Source organism: Cebus imitator, unplaced genomic scaffold (genome assembly GCF_001604975.1).
Source record: "Cebus imitator isolate Cc_AM_T3 unplaced genomic scaffold, Cebus_imitator-1.0 Scaffold300, whole genome shotgun sequence".
NCBI classification, from domain to species: domain Eukaryota; kingdom Metazoa; phylum Chordata; class Mammalia; order Primates; family Cebidae; genus Cebus; species Cebus imitator.
This window is the reverse complement of record NW_016107615.1, coordinates 930,721-956,217: the sequence shown is the minus strand read 5'-3', so window position 1 is coordinate 956,217 and position 25,497 is coordinate 930,721. Positions and strand designations below refer to the sequence as shown.

The following is a 25,497-nucleotide window of genomic DNA, read 5'->3' as shown; positions in this document are numbered from 1 at the left end:
CAATGTCTAATACATTACATGGTCCAAGCAAAACATGGAATTACCAGGTAGAGAATTATTTATGGAATTACCAGCTAGGAAATTTCATACCCCAAAAGTTCATACTCCTCATCCCCTGTAACTCTTGAGACCACAAGAGTTCTGGCAAAGGCAAAAAAGATAATTTTTACATTCATTGCAATAGAACTAAAAATGTGAGACTTTTAGGATAGTCATAACTTTTCTCTTGCTTTCTCCTAATATCATCAGCAGTAAAGATGTTTAAAGACATCACCAAGTGGGCTATATGTGTGCTTTAGGAGCACGAGACTTTTGTAAAGTTGCATTCTTATTTATATAGGAACAGAAAAACTGCTCTGAGCAGAAGCAATGGAAGAGTAACTTCCAAAAGAAAAGCAGAATTATCATTCCCTACAATCAATTAAAGAAAATTAATGAAACAAGAATTAAAAGTAACTAGGTCAGGAAAATGTCCCTGGTACCTGTGGGCGGCTGGAGCTCCACACACTGGGGAACATTCCAGTGCCATGTTTCTTCTCCAACTTGAGGTAGCAAAAATTATTAACGCTTATGAAATGATTAATGCATTGAAGCCTTTCAGACTTGACATTTTCAACCAAATCAATCACTCTGAGCCCTTCTAGTTCTCTAAGAGAGACTCCGAATGTGCAAAATGTTTGAAAAGCCTGCTTTCACTAAAACAGTAATTTTCTACTCAAGTTCAGAAATGATAAACCCAAGCATCTCTGATAATGACAAAGCACAATACTATCACGAGGACTGCTCATCTAAAAACAAGTTTCTGCTTTAGAAATTTACTATCGTGTATAATCTAGCTTTTCATCCACTTTAAAGTGCTATGTTTCTTAAAAACTTGTAAAACACAGTGATCGCCCATGTTTACCTTCTTTCTAAAAATCATTAGCATCTTAGTATTTATGAAGATTTTAAAATTCAAAGATTGTTAAAATTATATTACTATTCCCTTTTCAAGTTCACTCAAGGGCTTTCCATCATGGCCGTTATCATGAAGATCACAATGCACTGGAGCATGAAAACCAACATTGCCTTCCCCCACTCCCGTGGCAGACATAACTAAGCAATCACCACCTTTTCAAACTCCTTCTCAAAATAGTGTTCCAGTTAATCAAGACCAATAAGACAGGCGTTGGCATAAGCAGGGGAGATATTTAAAATATTTAGTAACGAATACAGCATGAGTTCTAATCGGTTAAAATGGACTTCCAATCAATTAGAAGGGACACTAGCTAGTGGACGAGACTGGGGTATCCCTGCTGAATTCAGTAAGCAGAGCTACACAATCAATTTTGCTGTCTTTGTGGTAAAGAACCAGATAAAGGGATGGCTTCTCAATTTTATCACTTCTTCTTTACTGCAATATGTACACTTGCTTAAAAGAAAATATTTGCTACAGTGATATACTAAACGCAGTGCTTAATGACACAGTTACTAAGCTTCAGTAGCAGAACTAACAAAGATAAACCGGAGTTGCTACTTGCCTAAGCATACGGTAATTGTTTAATACATTTGCAAGATGTCTTCAGCTTTACAATCTAACACATAATGCATATTCAAACGACAAAAAATGTTAAAATTATTGTAGTAGAAATGTAGCTAAAGCGAAACAGTTTTGTCAGGATTCCATTTCCATATTTTAAATCTATACTCTCCAAAGTCAATAGACAAAATAATGCCAGTTTAAGCTAATATTTCAGGCTAGACAAAAAAACCATAGAGTGTCAGAAAGAAATATAAAACTTTAAAAATTCTCCAGAATTTGATAAATCGTACCTTAGAGATTATATAGCTGTTCATTTGTATTATTTGGTCAACATTTTAAAAAATAACATAACTGGTACAGAGAGTTCTTTTAAAAGCTAAAAATGTATCTTTTAAAAAAGATATTATGAAAAAGATGTAGAGAAGTAGGAGAAAGAAATAGGAGAAAACAGAATTATGGAAGTCCAAGAAAGAGAGTATTAAAGAGATAATTATTTCATTTTCCAGCAATATATGTCACACTGTATTCTGGTTTCTGAAAACAGGGAGGGAATGAGTTGCAAAAGGTCCCTTTCACACTGCTTACTTTCTCCTGCTGAGACGTTGAATAAAAAAAAAGTAAAGATATCAACAGTTCAGAAAACTTTCAATTGTGACATACTCCAAAGACAATAAAACAGAGGTAATATAATAAAGGGTAATGGGTAATTACTTTAATAAGGGAAGTCAGGGAAGACATTGCTAAGGAGATCACATCCACATGATAATAAGCCATACGCAGACCAGGGGAATAACTTCTTTTTGTTTATTTGTTTTTTATTGAGACAGAGTCTCGCTCCGATGCCCAGGCTGGAGTGCAGTGGCACAATCTCAGCTCACTGCAACCTCCACCTCCTGGGCTCAAGCAATTCTCCTGCCTCAGCCTCATGAGTAGCTGGGATTACAGGCCCTCACCATCACACCCAGAAAATTTTTGTATTTTTTTAGTAGAGACGGGGTTTCACCACGTTGTTCAGGCTGGTCTCGAACTCCTGACCTCGCGATTCAACTGCCTTTAGCCTCCCAAAGGGATTAAAGGCGTGAGCCACTGCTGGGAATAACTAGGCAGTAGTAAGTACACAGTCCTTAAAGGAATGAGGAACTGTACCAAATGAAACAGAGATGGCACACATACTGAGGAGTAAAACATGACTAGTGAATCTTGAAATAGGAAATTATTCATTTTTTTATAGGGATGGGGTTAGATAAGGATAAAATTTTGAAAATCTACCAATGAAAGAAAGAACAACAGTTAGGTTCTAAACCTGAGCTAATGTGTAGCTCAGCAAGGTGGTTGGTTGTTCAACATTTATCACAAAGAAGATGTAGTGTTCATAGACTAAAACTATTTGACCCATTTGCTTGATAAATCCTAGGGGAAAAAAAAAAAAGGTATAGAGAAAGTGAATCTAGACTACGCTTTCTCAACATGAGAATGAACAAAATAAATTAGTATAAAAGAGGTTAGCCTTACTTCACTGATATTACCACGGAAGTCCCTAATAACGGATCATGAGAGTTTCTGCAACTTTATCAGTTTTCCCACATTTAACATATTTATTGTGTTTTCCTGAAGTGAACTGGGAATAAAACTATTATAAGACACAAAACAAATAGTCAAGAACAGTGCTAGCTGATTGCTCCAGAGCTAAAGGTCCTGGAATGAAACTGTGAAACTCAATCATCTCTTCTATGGTTTGGGTGGAGGACAATGAGAGATATGACAGCTGTGTGGAAAGTTCAGGCAGAAGGCTTGTGAGCCACTCAGTCCCAGTTGCTTGAGGGGCAGAAGGGAGGTCCACAGCTATTTTGCAAAATGTTCCAGGAGCCACAAGTATCCCAGGAAGGTTTGTATTTCACAAATAACTTGAGAGAAGTTTTAAAAATAACTTACCTCTTGATTTTCCATTAGTTCTGTTGAGAAGGTAACTTTACCTTCCCATTTCAGGCCTTGGGAAATCTGAAGGAAATTACCTGCCCCTTTCAATATTATGACTAAATTTTGAGTGATTTCTGTGGACCTAGATGAAAGGGGTAGGAGACTTCAAGCAGCCACTGAGCGCACTGTCACTGTCTACCCCATGGCAGTGTTCTGGGTTATGTCCATTTCACCTTAATATTGTGGTCATGCTGTGTTATTGGCAATCCATTCCATTGTTTCTGGCTGGTAACATGGTTCTTGGGGTGAAAAAAAAGAGTCCTGATGTGCAGCATTTGCAAATTTGTATGGGTTACAGATTTTCTAGGGCAATGCTTCCTGAGGAATTGTGGGGGAGATCATGAGAATTGGCAAAGATGCAAAAAAATCAACTCATTAGCTGAAATCAACTGGTTTGTTCTGGTGTGTGTGTGTGTGTGTGTGTGTGCGTGTGCATGTGTGGTCTACTAAAGTGGTAGAACAAAACACTAGTAGAGGTTTAGGCAGGTGGTTGAAAACAGAAAATAGGTATGCATTAGAGATAGCGGTTAAAGCTTGTGCTTAGTTAGGTCTTGGTCCAAGGGGAAGTCTCGCTAAAAGTAGATAATAGCAAGAAAGAGATAAGGGCAAAAGGTGGTTCACAGGGAACTTCAGCTATTAGAAAATTGAGTATATGGGGTGCGTGTGTGTGTGTGTGTGTGTGTGTGTGTGTGTCTGTGTGTTATGGAAAGGATTAAACCACACAGAGGTGTTATGGCATGATATAAGCAGATAATAAAATCAATATTTAACCATTCATGTTCTCTGTTCAAGACATTTTACTAAGCAGCTTGAATCAACTGTTTTAGTCTATCTGCAGAACATTAATATTTGGGAGATATTTTTATAGATGAGGAAACTGGAGCTTAGATGTGTAAATAATCTTCTAGTTATGATAGCAATATCAAGCCAAGCAATTTTAAATGCCAGTTTCTCTTATATTGCCAGCTGCCTGCAGCAGGGTCCAAGGCTTTCTTATTTACCACTGTATCCCCTGCGGTTGGTAGATAAAAGTTACTCAGAATGTATTTGCTGAAAGTTGAATGTTTCTTGTTATATTAGTGAGACCCAGCTGGCTATCTTCTATATTAGTCAGTTAATCTTTTAGTATCAAATTAAAATATAAGGAATAACAAATTAATAATCACAGGGCACTTTATTTAATAAATGATACTCAACTTATTAAGGTAAGTGCATTGAAGGAGTTGCAAATTCATTCAAGAGAATTCTTACTGGAGACTATGAAACTAATATGACCGGATTTTCCTAATGTGTTGAAACAGTGCATAAACCTAAGAACCATCTTTTCCACAGATCTCTCTTGCTCTGGAAAGACTGAATTTGCAGCATCTGCTCAAATGAGGTAAGTCTTATTTGTAAACAACGTATTTAAATACTAGCATTTTATATAAACTAAGAGATAAATCTGCTAAGAAGATTACATTATCACTTAACTTTGCAAGTAGTATGCCTAAATCAAATAAGAAATAAAAATGAAAACACTGGAATTTTCTGTGAAATACTAATTACAGTGACTAAAAATATTTAGAAATAACTTTTAGTCAAATTAAAAGTCTGTATCCAAATACTTTCTCACTCAAAATGCCACATGTGTTGTAATGAAGTGGCGAAACCAGTCCACTGCACTTTAACCACTTAGTTGATTTCAGCTACCTTTGTTTTAAAACTTTTATGTCATAAAATAAGCTTTTGTTCTCTTTCACAGGTAGGCAATGTAACCTCTCCAACAAATATTTAACTATGCACAATATGTTGTGATAGATCACATTTTTTGTAAATGTTCCTGTCTAAATTTTAACACAGGGAAAATATATATTTTCTTAAATATGTAGAAACTACCCCCATGGTTACTATTCTCAAATATGAAGGAATTATGGGCTGGGTGCGGTGGCTCACACCTGTAATCCCAGCACTTTGAGAGGCCGTGGCTGGCTGATGCCCTGAGGTCAGGAGTTCCAGATCAGCCTGGCTAACATGTTGAAATCCCATCCCTACTAAAAACACAAAATTTGGCTGGGCATGGTGGTAAGTGCCTGAGGTTGCAGCTACTAGGGAGGCTGAGTTAGGAGAACTGCTTGAAGCAGGGAGGCAGAGATTACAGTGAGCCAAGATTGCACCACTGCGCTCCAGCCTGGGCAAAAGAACAAGACTCCATGTCAAATAATAATAATATTTTTTTAATGAAATAAGCAATTATGAAATTGCTTTGTTAACTTAGTTAGTAAACAGAATTCATGAAATGAGAAACAGAAGGTCACATTGGGCCAAGGGAGTTTATGCAGAATTGAAAAAAATTAATGACGGCTATATACAGCTGTGTTCACAGTTATTTAGCCCACACTTGTGCACTGTTGCCAAAACATGGATTTTACAAGAGAAAAATAAGAGAGAGTGATAATATGCAAAGCCGCTCTCATCATTAAAAAACTTTGAAGCTCACATTTCTGTGTTGGTGAGACAGTAACTTCATCTTACCATTCAGAAAACAAAAGTTTAAGTACTAAAATTCCATTCCACTTCCCTAGCTCACTGATATTGTTATTAATAACAGCAATCATTCAGAGCCTAATTCATATAGCTCTGCCTTTTGCCATAACACTGATAAGTTTGGTTTTGTTTGAAAATATTCAAAGTTAAAGAAAAAGACAAAGTTTTTCTAGCCACGATAAAATAGGCATCTGATTGTAGGTTATCCAAAGATTCCATGCAGTGGTTATATTTTTTTCTCTTCAAGACTTTCTGACAAAATATTTGATACACTGTTCAGATTTTATATATTAAGGTACTGTATATTGATATTTTACACATAAAAATAAACAATGCTTTTCAGGCCCATCTCAACATGATTTATCATTCTGCATTCAAGAATAAAACATGTCATTCATAATTTTTTTGAGCTTTCAGTTTTAATTAAAGATATGATCAAGGAATTATGTACATTTTATTTTTAATCATACTGGCCTAGGCATTTTCTTCCCTAATAACTCATATTTGTCATGTTAAACAGAAGGCAGAAATGTTATATTTAGATAATGCAATAAGTATGATAAAAGTTTGTACTTTCAAATCTTGATATATTGTTCTAGTGTTCTGGTAGTTTCTTAATTTCTCCTGTTTACATGTGTCTACTTTCTATAGGATAATAATAACTAAAATTGATAGAGTGCTAAGTGTCAGGTACTTTACATAGTTCATGTCATTTCTTCCCCACAAAAGCCATTAAAGTTGCTGTTACTATTCCCCTTATATAGATGAGAACACCGAGTCCTAGACAATGACCTAACACCTCACATTTGTGCATCTATTAAGGTGGGATGCTAGTCTGGGCTGTTGAACTCTGCTTTCTTCAGAATAGGGTAGTGATACATATTTTCATAATAATATAGTTCTGTACAATTAGTGAGTTGTTGAAAATAGTTTCTCTATAAAACTGCATTATTTGGCTTATCTTTCAGATAAAAAAGATAAAACTTTACAGAAGGAAAGATACAAAATCCATAAAATATATAGAAATAAGGAAAATCCCCTGCTTAGTAACAACATGGCAGAATCAATCTGACCAACGTATGGCTAATATTAAAATATGATTTGCTTTTCTGCATCTGCCAGGGTTTCACAAAAACAAAAGAAATAATTGCAGAAGAATTGCATAAAAGCCATATGTTCTATTTATAAAATTGACTAGACATTTTCAACACTTACTACCAATGTCTTTAGCCCTGAGATAATATTACAGTTTATATTTACCTTTTAATAAAAATATAAATCACTGTTTATTCCCTGAAGCTAACCTTACGCATGCTAAATTATTTATATATCCATTTTAATATGTATTTTGCATCTGACAGGACAACTCTCCTTAGGACCCTTTTACTGACCCACCTGTCATTATGATGGGGTAAACAATGTCACCTTTCTAGTGCAGGATGAATTACAAAGAAGTTGTAAAGTACACCATCCATCATGCTGGCACTAAGTAGGTTTTTGAAGTAGATCTCAGACATCAGAAATGCTGTTTAGACGGTTACCAGAAAGCACAAATTGGAAGCTTATACAAAACGGTCATATGATGAATGGACATGACAGCTCTTCAAAGAAAAGGAGCACTCCTTTTCTACAAATAACCTTGTCAAAAGCAAAAAGTTGTGGGAAGCTTTGCTGGCAGTCAGACTAGAATAATTTAAGAACTTGTTAATGGCCCTGCCAGATAGAAATTCATGCAAATACAACGTACTCAAAATCAAAAAGGAAGCATGCCTGAATCTTTAGCAGCAACCACTCAAGCTTGATTTGAATTAGGCAATGATTTAAAGAGATACAGAAAATTCACCAGCACCTTAGCTATTAGAAGATGAGTTTCAATAATATATCTAAAACAGGCACATAAAATATGTGCAGGTATTCTATATGCATATATAATAGTCACCTAGAAGTTGCTTTTGAAAATTATAATGCTGATATAATGAGTTTTAAAGAATGAATAGCAATAGCATATGCTTTCTTGATATAGATATTTAAATCAATATGTATTTAGTATAATAGATTTGCATTATTAATACAATTTAAAATAGTGTCTTTTTCTAATTTGCATAATTAATTTATAAAATTGTGTTCTTCAAATACAAGGTGTTAGTTTCATCCATATTGCATTTTGGTTCCTTTAACAATCCCCTTTGTTTAGGCTCAATATTTTAAACATGAAGTGTATTTCTACATCTACAGTTAACTTTATTTTCTCCCTTTTAACAGCTGCTTTTTAAAAGCGCTTATTTTTAACTCTTCTTTATTTCAAAAAACACAGTTTTAATACACTTACAAATGGTGGGAGTATACTAAACAAGGACTTAGAACTATGGAGATTTGGACAACTCCACAAATCTGTAGTAGAGGTAGATTTTATTTTATGTGTAACAAAGGGAAATTTGAAAACTTAGAACTGTTAAGTTAAACATGTAGAAAACTCTCAGATATATGGTTACACAGGAACATTAAAAAAAAAAACCCACCCAGTTCCATTAACAAAATGATAAAGACAATTAACTTTGTAAAAAATAAATGAGCCCTCTTTGATAGTGAACAGATAAACCACTGGTTGTTTTTCTTGAGTTTTTCGTTTTTAAATTGACTCTTTCAACATAATGTCAAATCCTTAGGAACAGGCATGCATTGTCTTAACTGTAAAAGATAGAGACCTACGAGAAAGTGTTACTGAACCGTACCTTTTCCCAATTGTCCCAAATGCTGTAATAGAAATTGTCATACAACATGCTCAGAAAAACAGCACAAAAGACCATTGTGATAGACATATACATACACATAGTAGTTTGAAAGTGAAAATATACAAAAAAGAGCCTGCATGGCCATGACAATCCTAAGCAAAAAGAACAAACCTGGAGGCATCACACTACCTGACTTCGAACTGTAACTACAAGGCTTCAGTAACCAAAACAGCATGGTAATGGTACCAAGACAGATATATAGAGCAATGGAACAGAACAGAGGCCTCAGAAATAACACCACATATCTACAACCATCTGATCTTTGACAAACCTGACAAAAACAAGCAATGGGGAAAGGATTCCCTGTTTAATAAATGGTGTTGGGAAAACTGGCTAGCCATATGCAGAAAGCTGAAACTGGATCCCTTCCTTACACCTTACAAAAAAATTAACTCAATTTGGATTAAAGACTTAAACCTAAGGCCTAAAACCATAAAAACCCTAGAAGAAAACACCAAAAGTGATGGCAACAAAAGTCAAAATTGACAAATGGGATCTGATTAAACTTAAGAGCTTATGCACAGCAAAAGAAACTATCATCAGAGTGACTAGGCGGCCTACAGAATGGGAGAAAAGTTGTACAATCTATCCATCTGACAAAGGTCTAATATCCAGAATCTACAAAGAACTTAAACAAATGTACAAGAAAAAAAGAAAAAACAACACCATCAAAAAGTGGGTCACAGAGATGAACAAACACTTCTCAAAGGGGTACGTTTACGCAGCCAACAGACAGATGAAAAAATGCTCATCATGACTGGTCATTAGAGAAATGCAAATCAAAACCACAATGAGATACCATCTCACACCAGTTAGAATGGCATTAATTAAAAACGAGAAACAACAGATGCTGGAGAGGATATAGAAAAACACGAATGATTTTACACTACTGGTGGGAGTGTAAATTAGTTCAACCATTGTGGAAGACAGTGTGGCAATTCCTCAAGGATCTAGAACTACAAATACCATACAACCCAGCAATCTAATTACTGGGTATATACCCCAAAAATTATAAATCACTCTACTATAAAGACACATGCATACATATGTTTATTGCAGCACTGTTCACAATAGCAAAGACTTTGAACCAACTCAAATGCCCATCAGTGATATACTGGACAAAGAAAATGTGGCATATATACACCATGGAATACTATGCAGCCATAAGAAAGGATGAGTTCGTGTCCTTTGTAGGGACATGGATGAAGCTGGAAACCATCATTCTCAGCAAACTGACACAAGAACAGAAAACCAAGCACCACATGTTCTCGCTCATAGGTGGGAGTTGAGCAATGAGAACACATGGACACAGGAAGGGGAATATCACACACCAGGGCCTGTAGAGGGAAGGGGTGCTGGGGTAGTGATAGCATTAGGAAAAATACCTAATGTAGATGACGGGTTGATGGGTGCAGCAAAACACCATAGCACATGTATACTTGTGTAACAAACGTGCACGTTCTGCACATGTACCCCAGAACTTAAACTATAATTTAAAATTAATTAATTACAAAGAAAGTTAAAATACATTGTTTTTAAGTAAACTGGCTTCTTCGTTGAACTCAAATATCTTTTGTGCCCTCTCTTGACAAGAAAAGAAACAGGAAAAGAAAAAATAAAAATGGGGAAAAGAACCACATATATTTGGATAAGAAAACAACCGTTTCATTTAAAGGGATCTAAAAAGACTGCTACCAAACATCTCAAACACATAACCAAAATGCTGAGAATACAACTAATCCTTCCCTATAACTTATGACTATAAATGGCAGAGGGGCTGGGGGTACAGAATACTATCAACATTAAGAACACTATCGACATTCTTAGAATTCAGATTTCTAGTTTCTAGGCCCTGATGATTGGAAATTGTCAAGGAAATAGAAACAGTGTTCAAGTAAAATTTATGGAGGCTAACTTAACCTCCACACACAATGACTGCTGAATTTGAAAAAAGATATTAAAATACTTCAGGTCTGAATATATTTTAATTTTAATCACATCATAATTATAGGGTCCTTATAAATTAATCAATCTGTGGCTGCTTGGAATTTGGTGTGGTCTAAAAATATCTAGAAGACAGGGAATAGGATCAGTTCTTAAAAGTAAGATTAGTTCTTGCTTTTAAGAACTGTTCCTTAAAGCATTTGTAAGAAGTTTGAAGCTACAGAATTTTGCAAATTCACCTTAACTTATGTCTTAAAATATTAAACCTCTACATATTAGTAATATTACATATATTTAAACTAAAAACTTATTTTACATTAAAAATAAGATTGCATTCAGTTGTGTGAAGGAATCTAACAATGGACACTAAATAGCCAAACATTTCTGACTCCTACACACTACTTGAACACAGGACACTTGCAGGAGAGGCTATCAAAATAAAGGGTGAAGAATATTTACATGTCCAACCTACAGCATCATCTGTTAGAATAAAGGGGTTGATTAACATTTTTGTGATTCAGCCATGTCTTTTATAAAATATAAAAATCAAACATACAATTACGTATAATACCTGTGTCCAACATCTGCACAAATATTGTAGGAAAGTAAATTTGCCCACTATTGGAAATCTAGGGCCAAACAGAGTCTTCCAAAAGATCTTTTCCTTGACTTTCTTTCTTCCAACGCCCACCACCCCCATGATTAGGAGGGTTTATCAGTGGTGAGTATGAATCAGAAAGCAGAAGTATGCAATATCTGTTAATATCTTTCTTTCTTTCTTTTTGAGAAGTTTTACTCTTGTTGCCCAGGCTGGAGTGCAATGGCATAATCTCGACTCACTGCAACCTCCACCTCCCGAACTCAAGCAATTCTCCTGCCTCAGCCTCCAGAGTAGCTGGGATTACAGGCACTCGCCACCAGGCCTGGCGAAATTTTTGTATTTTTTTTAGTAGAGACAGAGTTTCACCATGTTGGTCAGGCTCATCTTGAACTCCTAACCTCAGGCCATCCACCCATCTTGGCCTCCCAAAGTACTGGGACTACAGGCGTGAGCCACCACGCCTGGCCAATATCCCTTTTAAACCAAGGTAAACAGATTGTTACTGAAGGGTTCCTCTCCCATCTCTCCCTTATTATGCATAAAGTCCTGAGTATAAAAGAGTAGTCATCGAAATTTAATTTTCCTGATCCCATGAATCTCCCCATTATACAGTAAGACCAACCAAATATGTTCCCACAAGGGACTTTGGGAAGTTTCACAGTGATAGGATATCTCTTTTCTTGGTCTGCATGGAAACTGGACAATATGAAAGTGCGGGGGCATTGAGGGAGGTGTTTGTGTTTGTTTTTGAACCCATATTTATTTAATCTTATTCTACCTTCAATCCACTGGGCCCAAGGGGTTACTTCAGAGGGCCATGCTAACAGGAATACAAGTTGCAGTTTCATGAAATTTGCATATCCCCTCCTTCAAGGAATAATCAGTGTTCACCAGAGGAAATTGAAAAGCAAGGAGATGGGGAGGATTCCAAGGATCCACTCAAACTCCTGGTGTTTTTGTAATTGTTCTGTGTTTTAGACACGCTTTCGTTTAAGGGAAGAAATGACCTTAGCCAACTGGGATAAAGAAGAGGTTGAAAATGCATGTGTCTTAGGCAGTTAGGAGTTTTAGAGAAAATATCAGGGTAATTTTTAGAATCTTGGCTTAAGGCCAAAGCTTCTGAATCAAGGAAAGAGTGACGGTTGCCTAACTCTATTTTTACTAATATATAGGTGTGTTACCATTATTACCTACCAGAAATAGTATAATATTAATCAAATCAAATTATATGAGTACTACACTAGAAAAATGGCAGACATTTAATATTATATTAAAGTTTAATTAATGGTAAGACTTTTCAAGGTGCTAATAGTTATACGCAGCTCTTTGGCTAAAAGTCAAAGTATGATACATACAGAATAGATACAATGTTGGACTGCCAGAAAATCTGCCTCTCCCTCCCGCTCCCTCCCGCTTCCTCAAAATATATTAGGAACAAGCATTTGCTATTATTATGTCAAGTATTTACGCAAAGTAATTTTAAATTATTTAAAATTCCATATGTTAATCATAGTTCATAAGTTAGATTCTTAAACATTTGTGCCATTAACAACAGTCAGAAACATAACATTATTTCATTGGTATTAAATGAGGCAATCTACAGCTTGATTTAAAAAAAAAAACTAAGCCTATTTATTAAAATTATATTTTTACATAGAGTTAGAAAACTTGCCCATGTAAAGAAAACTGTTGACCAATTGCCTGTTGTTGTATCTAACTTGTATATTGTTCTTACTATAGACTATGCTCTGTCCTCCTAGATTTATATATATTAGTTAATTTTTTCTCACAACAACCTTATGAGTTGGAACTATTATTGACTCCAATACAGAGATGACGAAACTCAGCCCCAGTTTCTTCCCCATGGTAAAGTAACAGTGAGTAATTGGGGACCAGAGATGTAAAACTAGTCCATGTGGCTCTAGAAGCCTTACACTTAACCACTATGTCAAAAAGCACTGCACCATAAATCTGCTGACCCAGAAAAGGTGAAGAAATAATACACACCTGGCTTCTTATCACATGTGTTTTCCATCATGAAAGCAAGAGTGCTGTTTCAAATCTTGAATGTGTTAATAATCATATCAATTTTCCACTTAATTTACTTTATGTGTACACAATCTAAAAACACAACCTTCTCCATTTATTTTCCTTTCTCTGTATCAATGTATTAAATTTGGCCTCTTCAAAGTCACAGAATGAAATAGACATGCACTATACGGACAGAGCAACATGTGAATGACACAGTCACACATTCAACACCTTTGAATTAAATTTTTCTAACATGTTTTCACTTTCAAAAATATGACAAGAAAAGGGTCAGGAGGGCCAAATCTTCCTTTTCTTTGCTGGCACCTCCACACTGAGACTATTTAATGGCTCCTTTTATATGTTGCATCTTGCCAGTTAGTTCAATTTAGATGAAAGCGGTTGTTTTCTAATTATATCTCACTGTAAAGGACAGAGACAAATGGTCATATTACCTTGAGAGTTCCTTTGGCAGAATAGGCTGCATATGAGTAGAGGAGGTCTTGGCTGCTATCTTTTCTGGCTTCTTCACCGCAAGGCTGGCCATCAGGATGAAAGCACTCACCACTGCTGCTTAGAGTCACAGTGCTGGGAGAAAGGCCTGGCAGATTCAGCAGCACAGAGTAATTTACAAACTGTACATCTTCTAGGCCCAACGAAGTCCACTGAGTCTTAATCTTCTTTGAAACTTCCATGTCATCTTCACTTTTATACAGTTGTACCAAATTTCTGAAATAAATTTTAAAAGAAAAACTTTTTTTAAAAGGATAATTCTTTATTCTTTTGAGATATGGCTGCTCAATATATGAACAATATTAATGGATGTTGTGGAATATTGAAAGATGAATGAGACAGGACACTATCACATGAAACTTAAACACAAATCAAAGCGGAATGAATTAATTTCTTAAATTAAAAACTAATGATCATTGTGGTGGCTCATGCCTGTGATCTCAGCACTTCAGGACGCCAAGGAGGGAGGATTGCTTGAGAGCAGGACCAGCCAGGACAGCACAGCAACACCCTGTGTCTACAAACATTAAAAAAAAATTAGCTAGGTGTCCTGGTATGCACCTGTGGTCCTACCTACTTGGGAGGCTGAGGTGGGATGATCACATGAGCCTGGGAGTTAGAGGCTGCAGTGAGCTCTGATGGCACCACTGCGCTCCAGCTTTGCTGACAGAGCAAGACCCTTTCCAAAACAAACAAACAAACAAACAAACAAAAAAACAAAGAAAACCACGTAAAGCACTATGACATTGCAGAGAAGAGTGAAATTAATGCCAACTAGTTCTTCTGTTAGTTCTGATCCTTCTATCAACATCAACATAATCCACTTAAAAGTCAGTTCCAAAATCTTGGTGTCATTCCAGTTGAGATATTTCTTTGTTATAGTTAAAGCGATTTCATATGATATGATATGATTGACATATAGCTATTGTTCTTTAAAATAATACAGAGAGAGAGCTCTTTAGATACAAATTTTATGCCAAATTACATGATGCTATGAGCACAGTGTTTTCCAGTAGACTCAAAACAAAAACACAAATTGCCAAATCAATATGAAATTAATTTTTGTGTTGTATTTTCTGTACTTTGTATATTTATTCCTATATATCTAGCCTATAATTCAGTGACACTATTTTTGCTTATGACATATTAGATGCCAGACAAAATCTATTAAATATTTTGTATAGTACCTAGAAGAGAATCAGACATGAGAACTTAATAAAAGTAATTTAATCCAGATAAAGTTGTTTTTTATTTTTAATTTTGTGGCTGGAATATAATAAAAAGGGACTAAAAAGGAACAATTTCCTTTTGGGGCAAAAATGTATCTTCTTAAAAGAATCTTATTGCTATCCAAGCTATCACCTAAATGTTTATTTTGATATAATTGCCCATCACATTGTTTTTCTCACTTATTTCCTCTAAGACCCTGTTTATTCAACAACTCCTAAACCAGGCTTGTTTAATCTATGACCCATGGGCTGCACATGGCCCCAGGACAGCTTTGAATGTGGTCCAACACAAATTCATACGCTGTCTTAAAACATTATGAGACTTTTTAAAAAGATTTTTAAATTTTTTATTTTAGCTTATCAGCTATTGGTAGTGTTAATATATTTTATGTGTGGCCCAGGATAACTCATGTTCCGCTGTGGCCCAGGGAAGCCAAAAGATTAGATACCCCCTCCACACTACGTGCATGGAAAAGAAATAAGAAACGATACCATAGTGTTAAGAAAGCATTACAAGAGATAAAAGGTAAGTCTGATGCCACAGCTGAGAAGCTGGCCTACACAGGAAGATGCAATAAAAACAGTTTCTCACTTATGTCTTATCTTTTTGAAGCTACTCCCATTTTTGCTTTCTTCCCCCTTCCTTTATTATTATTATTATTTTAATATCTACTTGGATCAGTCAACAGAGCAACCTACATTTTATGGAAGAGCTGCTGAGAAGAATTCTATTCTTTTTCATTCCCATTAAGAGTGATCTGCCTTCGACTTTGTTTCATTGTTGTTACTTTATCTGTTCTCTACCTTTTCTTACCCCCTTTCTCTATTGCTATTGTATTCTAGCTGTATATTTGGGATAGGGCAGGTAAACTGAGTTAAAACAACACAATTTGACAGGAAAGTCATTTATTTAAAAAGGTGCATCAAATACGTTCTTTAAAATTCACATAAATTGAGGTTTTAAAACACATATTTATATAAACATAGCAATATATGGTCTACATTGACAAACAAAGAGAAGAAAAATGTGAAGATTGCTTTAGATTTTGTTTGTTCCTGTACACCGTAAATTGATTAATAAAAATTAATCAATTTTTATTGATTAATTGCACAGGGCATGTGCAAGATGTTCAATCTATCAATCTTTTTGTTGGTCTCAGTTGCTTTATGGTGCAAGCCACTGAAAACATGGAATGTTATACAATAGGGCCTCAAAAGGCAAATGAAATACTTCTTTTAGGGCTCAACTGAAGAATTAATAATTTGTCCCAATTGTGGAGAATTTCTAAATATTTTTCAGCACTAAGGTAAAATTAATGAGTCAAAAAATGTATATAGCCTTTACTTCACTTTTATACCATCATTTTAATATGATGAAATAATTTAAACACATAAAGAATATACAACATATATAATGTATACAATGTATAAAGAATAGTGAACCACCTGGGTTATGAAGTAGAACATCTCTAATATCATCAAAGCCCCCTGGAATCGTTTTCCTCTATTGACTCACTTACCTTGATCCCCAGGGTAAGCATCAATCCGATTTTGTTCCCTATTGTCTTTTTTTAATAGGTCTATATACATATATGTATATCTCTTTAACAATTTGTTTAATTTTAGGGATTTTACTTTTACATAATTGGTATCTTATACATGGTTTTCATATTTCCCTTTTTTACTCAATACTGGTTGTTTGGGATTCCTCCAAGTTTTTAATCAATTTTCCTGAGATAAATATTTTAAAGTTGTTTTCAGCCTGTCACTATTGTAAACAATGCTGCACTGGATATTCTTTTTATTTATTTATTTATTTATTTGAGAGGGGGTCTCGCTCTGTCGCCAGGCTGGAGTGCAGTGGCGAGATCTCAGCTCCCACTCCGGCGTTCAGTTGTTCAAGCAAGTCTCCTTCCTCAGCCTCCCGAGTAGCTGGGACTACAGGCATGTGCCACCACGCCCAGCTAATCTTTCTACTTTTAGTAGAGACAGGGTTTGCCTATGTTAGCCAGGATGGTCTGGAGCTCTTGACCTCGTGATCCGCCCATCTAAGCCTCCCAAAGTGCTGGGATTACAGGCATGAGCCGCCATGCCTTGCCTGATATTCTTATTCATGTTTTCTGATAAACATATGAGAAAGTTTCTTTAGACAAGGAATTATTGGTCCATAAGGTATGCAGCTCAGTAACTTTAAAAGCATACTAAAAAATGCCAAAATGCTTTTAAAATATTTTTGATTACACTCTTGCCATCTCTTCATGAGAGCTCTATTTCCTCCATTCCTCACCAATACTTGGTATTGTCAATTATTTTATTTTACTTTTTTATTTTATTTGATACTTTGTCAATGTAGTGAGTGTAAAGTAACATTTCATTATATGTTTAACTCAGAAGTACAAATGCTGGATTCCAGGATATAGTAGTTTTCCAAGGTTTCCTTTACCACCCTCTGCTCTTGTATCTAATTTCTGCTCTCCAATGAAAATAAAATTGTATTCCACCGTGGTTTTAATTTGCATTTCCATGATTAACAATGAAGATATTTTCATGCACTATTTAGATAGTCATGTTTCCTTTTATGTATAATAACTGTTCTTGGTTTTTGCCTATATTTATAGAAGTTTTTGTATGTTCTGAATAATCTTCTTTAGGTCATATGTATGGCACATATTTTATCTCAGTTTCGGTCTTCTCTTTTTATTTGCAATGTATTGTCTTAAGATAAGCAAAAGTTTATGATTTTAATGCATAGAGCTTTTAATATAATTGTTTTCACGTTTTCTGATGTGCTTAAGAAATCCTCAATCCTGTGTCCTGAAGTTACTTTCTTTTTTCTTTCATAAAAGTTTTAAGGAGTTGTTTTTCACATTTCAGTGTTTACTTGGAGAACGTGTTTGTATGTGAGTGCAGGTGTGTGGTGGGAGACAGGAATCCAATTTCACTTTTTTCCAACTTTGTCAAATACAACGTATTAATGTGCAATCACAACTCTGTCATATATGAGTTGCCGTATGTGTTTGGGTCTGTCTGGGTTCCCAAATCAATTCCATTTTTCTTTTTGTTCCATATCCATAATAATATGCTGTTTTCATTATTACAACTTTATTATAGGTCTTAATATCCAGAATAAACAAGCCACTCTACTTGTTCTTCATCAGGAAATCTTAACTATCTTTCTTTTCTCTTCCATATTGGAATGAACCCACTAATTTCCATGCCAACGTTGTGACTGGAATTACATTGAGACTAAAGCTCAGTTCAGAAAGAAATGTCATCCTTATAATAATATAACAACAAATCCTTAATATTATTGCTATAATCTGAATGTTTATTCATATGTCGAAATCCTAACCCCCAAGGTGATTATATTAAGAGGTTGGGGGTCTTTGGGAGGTGATTATATTATGAGAGCAGAAAACTCATAAATAGGATTAGTGCCCTCATAAAAGAGGCCAGAGGAAATATTTTTGCTCTTTTCATCATGTGAAGACATAGCTAAAAAGCACTGTCAGTGAGGAAGCAGGCCCTTACCAGAAACCACATGCATTTTGATCTTGAACTTCACAGCCTCCAGAACGGTAAGATATAAATGTCTGTTGTTTACTTGTTATCTAAGACATTTTGTTATAGCACCCAAACAAATTAAGATAACAGTCAAATGTCTGGTCAATGTTAATGAACATAAAAATATGTTTTAAAATTTGCTGGTGTAGGGAAATGCTATTCAGGTGTTCTATAAAGTAATCCTGCTAAACTGTATTTTTAATTATAATAATTTTCTTCCATTTTTCTATGTAAGAAATTATTCCATATGCAAAATAATTAAGGTTTTATTATATCTCTTCTAATTATTTAGAGATTTAACTTCTTTTGTATTGCTACCCAGGCTATGACCTGCAGAAAATATTTAAAGGAATGACTAATAATGTGTGATAGTAGACATCCATGTTGTATTGTATATAACAGGTTAAAGATGTTCCTTCCATTTTCATGTTAACAGATATTTTATGAATGGAGATTAAATTTTGTCAGAAGTTCTGATACTTTTATGAAGACAATCATATGTTCTATTTCTTTAACTTCATGGGTTATATTAACAGATTTTCTTTAAATGTTAAACTAGCATTTCTAAAATAAGCTGAATTAATAGAATGAATTGTAATTTTTACTTACAATGTAATTTCTTTTGCAAATATTTTATTTATTTTTTTTGCATCCATTTCTAAAAGTAAATTTGGTATGTAATGTTCCTTTCAACTATCACTTCTGATTTTTATTTGTAACTATATAAATCTCATAACATGATATAGGCATTCCCTCTAGATCTATACTCTAGGAGAGTTAAATATTATTAGAATTTTTAAAAGAGAAACTTTTCTTAAACTAAAAATTGTCTGTACTTTATGTTCCTATTATGGGCAAACTATGAACTGCTGATTTAATGATTTTAATATATTAATTTTTAAAAATGCATTCCTTCAATCACAGCTCTTTCATTGTGCTCTGTGCTACCTTCTATTAATTTTCTAATTTCTAGGTTTCAGCTGTAATCATCTGCAATACTACTCTTTCTTGAGTTTTTGTTCCCTTGAGAATTTCTCTTACTATTCTTCACCTCAGGACAGCAGTCCTTCAAAGTAGGTATGTTATAATGCATATGGCATATATGTGTTTTTTAGAATATCTATTTAAAAATTACTCAAAATGGAAATGTACTAACTTGAGCACCTAGTTCCTAAGACATGATTTCTTTGTGTGTATTGATTGCTACTCCCACAATATCCAAGGGAGGAAACTCTGGAAAAGTCGTTAGGAATTATGACCTAAGTTGCTTCTTCCACAGACTTACATAATAGAATAGATACTTGTTCAAAGTTGATCGAGGTGATAACATTTGACACATTATTTCACCAATTAGAGATTAGATTATTTAAATCTCTTAAACTCTGGTTGTTGACTGAATTCAAGGGAATATGAGCATATCTTCATAGGAACCTAAAAAAATACAAGTATATCAATACATAAATGCATACTAAAAGATGATTGCAAACTTTTTGGATATACATGATTGTAGAAATACTGGTCTCTAGAAAAATACTGGTCTATGGCTTCTTCCTAAATAGTGCCAGCATTTCAAATAGTTAATCATAAGTTTAAAAATAACTCTTAAATTTTAGTCTTCCTAAGATTACTTTTAAATTCTGATGCCTTTTACAATTTTATTTAAAAATTATCAAGTTTATTGTATATGCTTCTCTTAAGAAAATGATTTCAAGAGATCATATGAATTCATAGTTCCACACTTATGTAATCTTTAAACTGTTTTAAATCAGTCTTCATCAACCATCTTCTAGATACAAATGGTTTAGTCAAAGAATTCTGTCTATTAATAATTTCAGATTACCTAGAATGTTAAGATAAATAGATTTTATTGAGAATGGCAACAGTTTTTATACTTTTTTCCCCATAATAAATGTTTCAGGATTCATACTGAACAACTCTGCTATAATTAAGTAGTTTTGTGGAGCAAATGAGAAAGGCTATTAAAGAATTAACTGCAATATAATCTAAATTTACTAATTTCAGAGAAAGCTGCAAAAATAGAAGGGTATCACCTAAAATCACAAGGTTTTTATTTGACAGAGAGTTTTACTGTGCTTTAATTTTTAAAATAAGGGTTTTCATGGGCCAGTAGTTTTGGCAGGCAGCATAATGAGCTGTCGCGCCTGAGACTTGAATTTGGAAGAAACTTTGGCATTAATGTTCCATTGGCCAATGGAGATTAGAAATGGGAGAATTTTGGCTTTAGTAGACAAAATTCTGTTTCTATCAATGCTCAACACCTGCTACTGCATGAGCCACAGAGCAACAGTGATGTCAGAATTGGAGGAAGCCATGCATGTCATATTCCTAACACCAGGTCGAATGCCAAGAGTATACCGTAAATGAATGGGCAAAGAAAACATCTAAAGAAAGATTAACTAGCATCACACATGGAAAAAATCAACACATTTATTAATTCCCACTAATATTTTCTTACGTGTATTTACAATAACATATGCAGGTACTCATACTATACTGGGTGATATTGCTAATATAATATTAAAAAGTCAAACATTTCATCAGGTTATTATTTGAATTGGTATCCAATGTAGTAAAATTCTGTGAATCATGTACTATATATGTGTGGTGAATTTAAAGATGGTATAGCATGAAATGACTTTTTTATCTCTTAATTTTGCTTTGAAAATATTAAGATTTAAACACATGATAAACTGTAATAAACATAGCAGCAAGGAATTAAATGGTTAAGAGGGAAAGGCAGCATCCCATAACGTTCCCTTGCAACACAGCCACTAATCTCATGCCAATGAAACCATGGTTTCCTGCTCAACTTCTTCTTACCTTCTATAGTAACATACTAAGTACAAATTGTACATTGAATGTCTACTACTATGCTTAATCATCACAAAAAAAAATTCTTCATAAAACTACTATGGTTGCCACGTTACAGATAAGGAAATTGAAGACTAGGTAATGATATCAATATGTTACATGCCCTAGATTAAATAAGTCAGTTTTTTACCATTCTACACTGAATCTCAGGTTTCCACTACACAATGCTGCTATTTAGAAAGAGCAGCTAGTTTTCCAATCTTAGATGCTTTCCAAAAGCAATAAAAATGATGAGTATTAGAAAGTACTGTATCCAGATAAAATAAAAGTTAGATAGTATGAGGTAGATAGAAAGAAATCTTTATGCTCAGGAGAAAATGATCCTCAAAGTAATTAATACAGCTATTTAAAAAATACAATAGACTGAATTTTAAAATTTGGGAACCATCTGAACAACAACAAAAAAGAAAACTGTTCCTTGTATATTTTATTTAAAAATCAGTTCAGAAATGAATTATCTCCCAGAGAACTTAATAGTTTCTCCTCTTTGCTTCTAATCAAGGAAAACATGGTACATAACTGTCTGTTCTACAAGTAATAGAAGGCATGTTCATTGGCTCAGTGCCCTCTACCTAAGTCCCAGGCACAAAGCTGATAGTCAATAAATAATTTATTTGATATTTATATCAATTTATGTTCCACATGACAGTGAGATAAGTGATATAAGCTTGATTTAAAAACCAGAGCACATAGAAATATAACAAACTGTCAACACATCAATTATTACCCATGCCAGAAAAAAAAATCCAGTATCATAACTCTACATATTTCACTCTTGCACACATTTATACAGGAGATAATTTCATCTCTGGTTAACAGTGAGTGTATATTTGGATTTCAAGAGAGAAGAATACAATTGGGTATCTTGAGATGAGCATTTAAAATACATTTCGGTAAGAAGAAATGTTACTAAATAAAATAACAGCTATACAAGGCATGGAGACATCAGATTTAACAGAATATACCCATCCTGCACAAGTATATTATACTTACTGTTAATAGTACTTTGCTTCTGAGACGCTTTCTGTTTTTCAGAGAATATAATTGTCTAATGTCGCTTTTCACATTAAAGTCCTTCAAATTATCTAAAATAAATCTAACAGCAGACTCACAAAATGGACAAATTAATCTAATCAGTAATACAAAACAAGTCTTCAATTTCATCTGCTTGGTTCTCTAGTGCAATGACATAACTTGAGTGGTGCTGAAATATACAGAGACTTTTGATTTTAAAAAGTCACTATTTCAATGTTCTTTTTCTTTTTTTTTTTCAAGTAAGTTAATAGATTACCGAATAAATAATGGGGAGAAAGTTTTTCCATTCCAATAAGATTGTAATAGAAATGACTAGCCTTTATCACACTTCAAAATAAGCATATTTACTGAGAATTACTTTTAAACTACCTTAACACTAACAATGATTCCCTTTTCTTGTCATTAATATAAAGATTATTAATCTGTTTTAGTAATCTTAAAAATTAAGCTTTTTAAAAGACAAGTCGTAGTCTTACCCTTTTTCATACACCCTGAAAATTCAAATACAGAAGTCCAGAACTTAGTAAATGCTAAATGCAGCAAATATTCAGGAAATATTTTTTACTAGGTAAATACACCTTTAAGGCTACATTGAGAATATAATTTTAAGATGATATATGGTTATTTTAGTTTATTTTCTAATACGGCAAATGAAATCTTGGGTAGTTTTGCAAGATTGACTAAAATAGTAATGGTAATTTTATATAATGAGGAAGATATATTTTTAAAATAATTTTTAGATGTCATCTTTCTATGACAACACAAACAGGTTAAGATTATGCCAGAACAATGAATTATAATGATTTTGCCAGAGTAATATTTAAAAATAGTAACAATTTACATGTTATTTTTCAGTTGTTAAGTAAGACTACCTTCCTTCCTGGGTAGACTCATTTCTGCAGCAAGCAGTGAACATGTCTTTATTAAATCAACTTGTCATTACATGGCAAGTTACAAAAATCATGAGACAACTAACTGTTACCCACTCAAGCTTATGAAATACATTGAAATCAATCTGTAGAGATGGCTGGCCTTTGGAAGTAATGATAATATGGAAACAAGAATGAAAATTATACATTCTAAAACAATAGAGATGAAAAGTGTTTCGAAGCATGTTACATATTTTGGTATTTGAATAAGCTATCATCTAAGTACTTCATCTCTATTGTATACATGAAGAAAGAAAAAAGAGATTTGTTGCTAGACCAGAAATGAGCAACACTGACAATGGTATATATCTGATATATTTCATTCCTAATGGGCCAGGACATGGTCTACTGAACCTCACGAATTATCCATTATACAGAGAGCTAACTTTAAGCGAAAGTTTGGCAGTGGGTAGTGGGTGGCTGGAGATGGGAGTTTTGGGAAGAGAAGGATGGAGAGTAAAATGATTCTAGATTTTTGATTCAGCAAAGGAGGGCATGACCTCTGGTTTAAGCATATAAGCTAGATGATTTATACATATTAATATATTTTGACCCTTCTTAGTTCAAGCTGTCCCATTTTTTAAGTCCTCAGCCATCTTGCAGGCCCTGGTCAGAGTGAAATATTCCACGGGGGTTCAGGCTGTGAGAAACATCCCGCCCAATCACCTGACTTCCTTATCACATCCTGCTGGAAAAAGGGCCAAACTGCCTGATCATAGGAACATCTTATCAATATCCTCCTGGGCAGCAAGCCAAACCACCCAGCTTGTACGCTGCAGCAGGCTCTGACATGAACCTGGTCCCCACCTCTGCAGGTTGTGCTTGCAATAAACCTGTGTTGCTGTAAGCTGCCAACTCTCTCTATGTTTTTCATTAACCTTCACCTTCCCTTCAAAACTTAACAACCTCAGTTTCAACATTGTAATATGTTGAACAGTAACATTTTATAGAGTTTTTTAGAGCTTGGAGAGTTTTTTTAGAGCACATGTAAAGGGCGTAGCATAGTCTCTAGTACCTCCAGACCCTTAAAAATGTAATTTTCCTGTAATCCCAGAACTTTGGGAGGCCGAGGCGGGTAGATCACAAGGTCAAGAGATGGAGACCATCCTGCTCAACATGGTGAAACCCTGTCTCTACTAAAAATACAAAACATTAGCTGGGCATGGTGGCGCGTGCCTGTAATCCCAGCTACTCAGGAGGCTGAGGCAGGAGAATTGCCTGAAGCCAGGAGGCGGAGGCTGCGGTGAGCCNAAAAAAAAAAAAGTAATTTCCCTTCTTTTCTTTCTTGCCTAAATGATTTGTCCCAAGTACTGAGAATACCATAAAAACTGCATCAGAAAATATATATAAACTTATCTTCAATTTATGGTTGGAATTATAAAGCTACTATTTGACATCTTTCTTTTTTATCCAAAACCGTTCATGATATTTTAATGTATAATTCTAGACTCTGGATTCAAATTTTTATGTATTTTCTTGTGGGTATATATCAAAAGAAAATTATATCAGTATCTCAAAGAGATATTCACATACCTATATTCATTACATAGTTTTTCATGATACTCAAGATATGAAAACAACCCAAGCGTGCATCAATGGACATATGGATAAAGAAAATGTGATATCTATAAAATGAACTATCATTCAGCTATAAAAATAAAGGAATCTTGCCATTTGTAACAATATGGATGAACCTGGAGGATATTATGCTGATATCTAATTAGCCAGAAACAGAAAGACAAGTACTGCATGATCTCAATTATGTGAAATCTAAAAAATAAAAATAAAACTCATAGAATCAGAACGTAGAATGGTGATTGCCAGGAGGTGGGGGTATATGGTGGTGGAAGAAATGGATAGTATTATTTATTTGAAATTTGTTAAGAGAACAGTGTCCTTACCACAGACACACACACACACACACACACAGAGTAACTATAGGTAG

At 34.4% G+C, this 25,497-nt stretch overlaps 1 protein-coding gene across 5 annotated transcripts in view; it reads right to left on the bottom strand.

The window, feature by feature from the left end:
• The window catches only part of NAALADL2 (N-acetylated alpha-linked acidic dipeptidase like 2), a 1,349,309-nt gene that overhangs the window by 549,613 nt on the left and 774,199 nt on the right, over nucleotides 1-25,497 (bottom strand). For all 5 annotated transcript variants that reach the window (XM_017502844.2, XM_037729372.1, XM_017502843.2 and 2 more), the window contains one exon: nucleotides 13,846-14,119. In XM_017502844.2, the coding sequence (XP_017358333.1) occupies nucleotides 13,846-14,119 (274 nt within the window). The remainder of the gene's footprint in view (nucleotides 1-13,845; nucleotides 14,120-25,497) is intronic.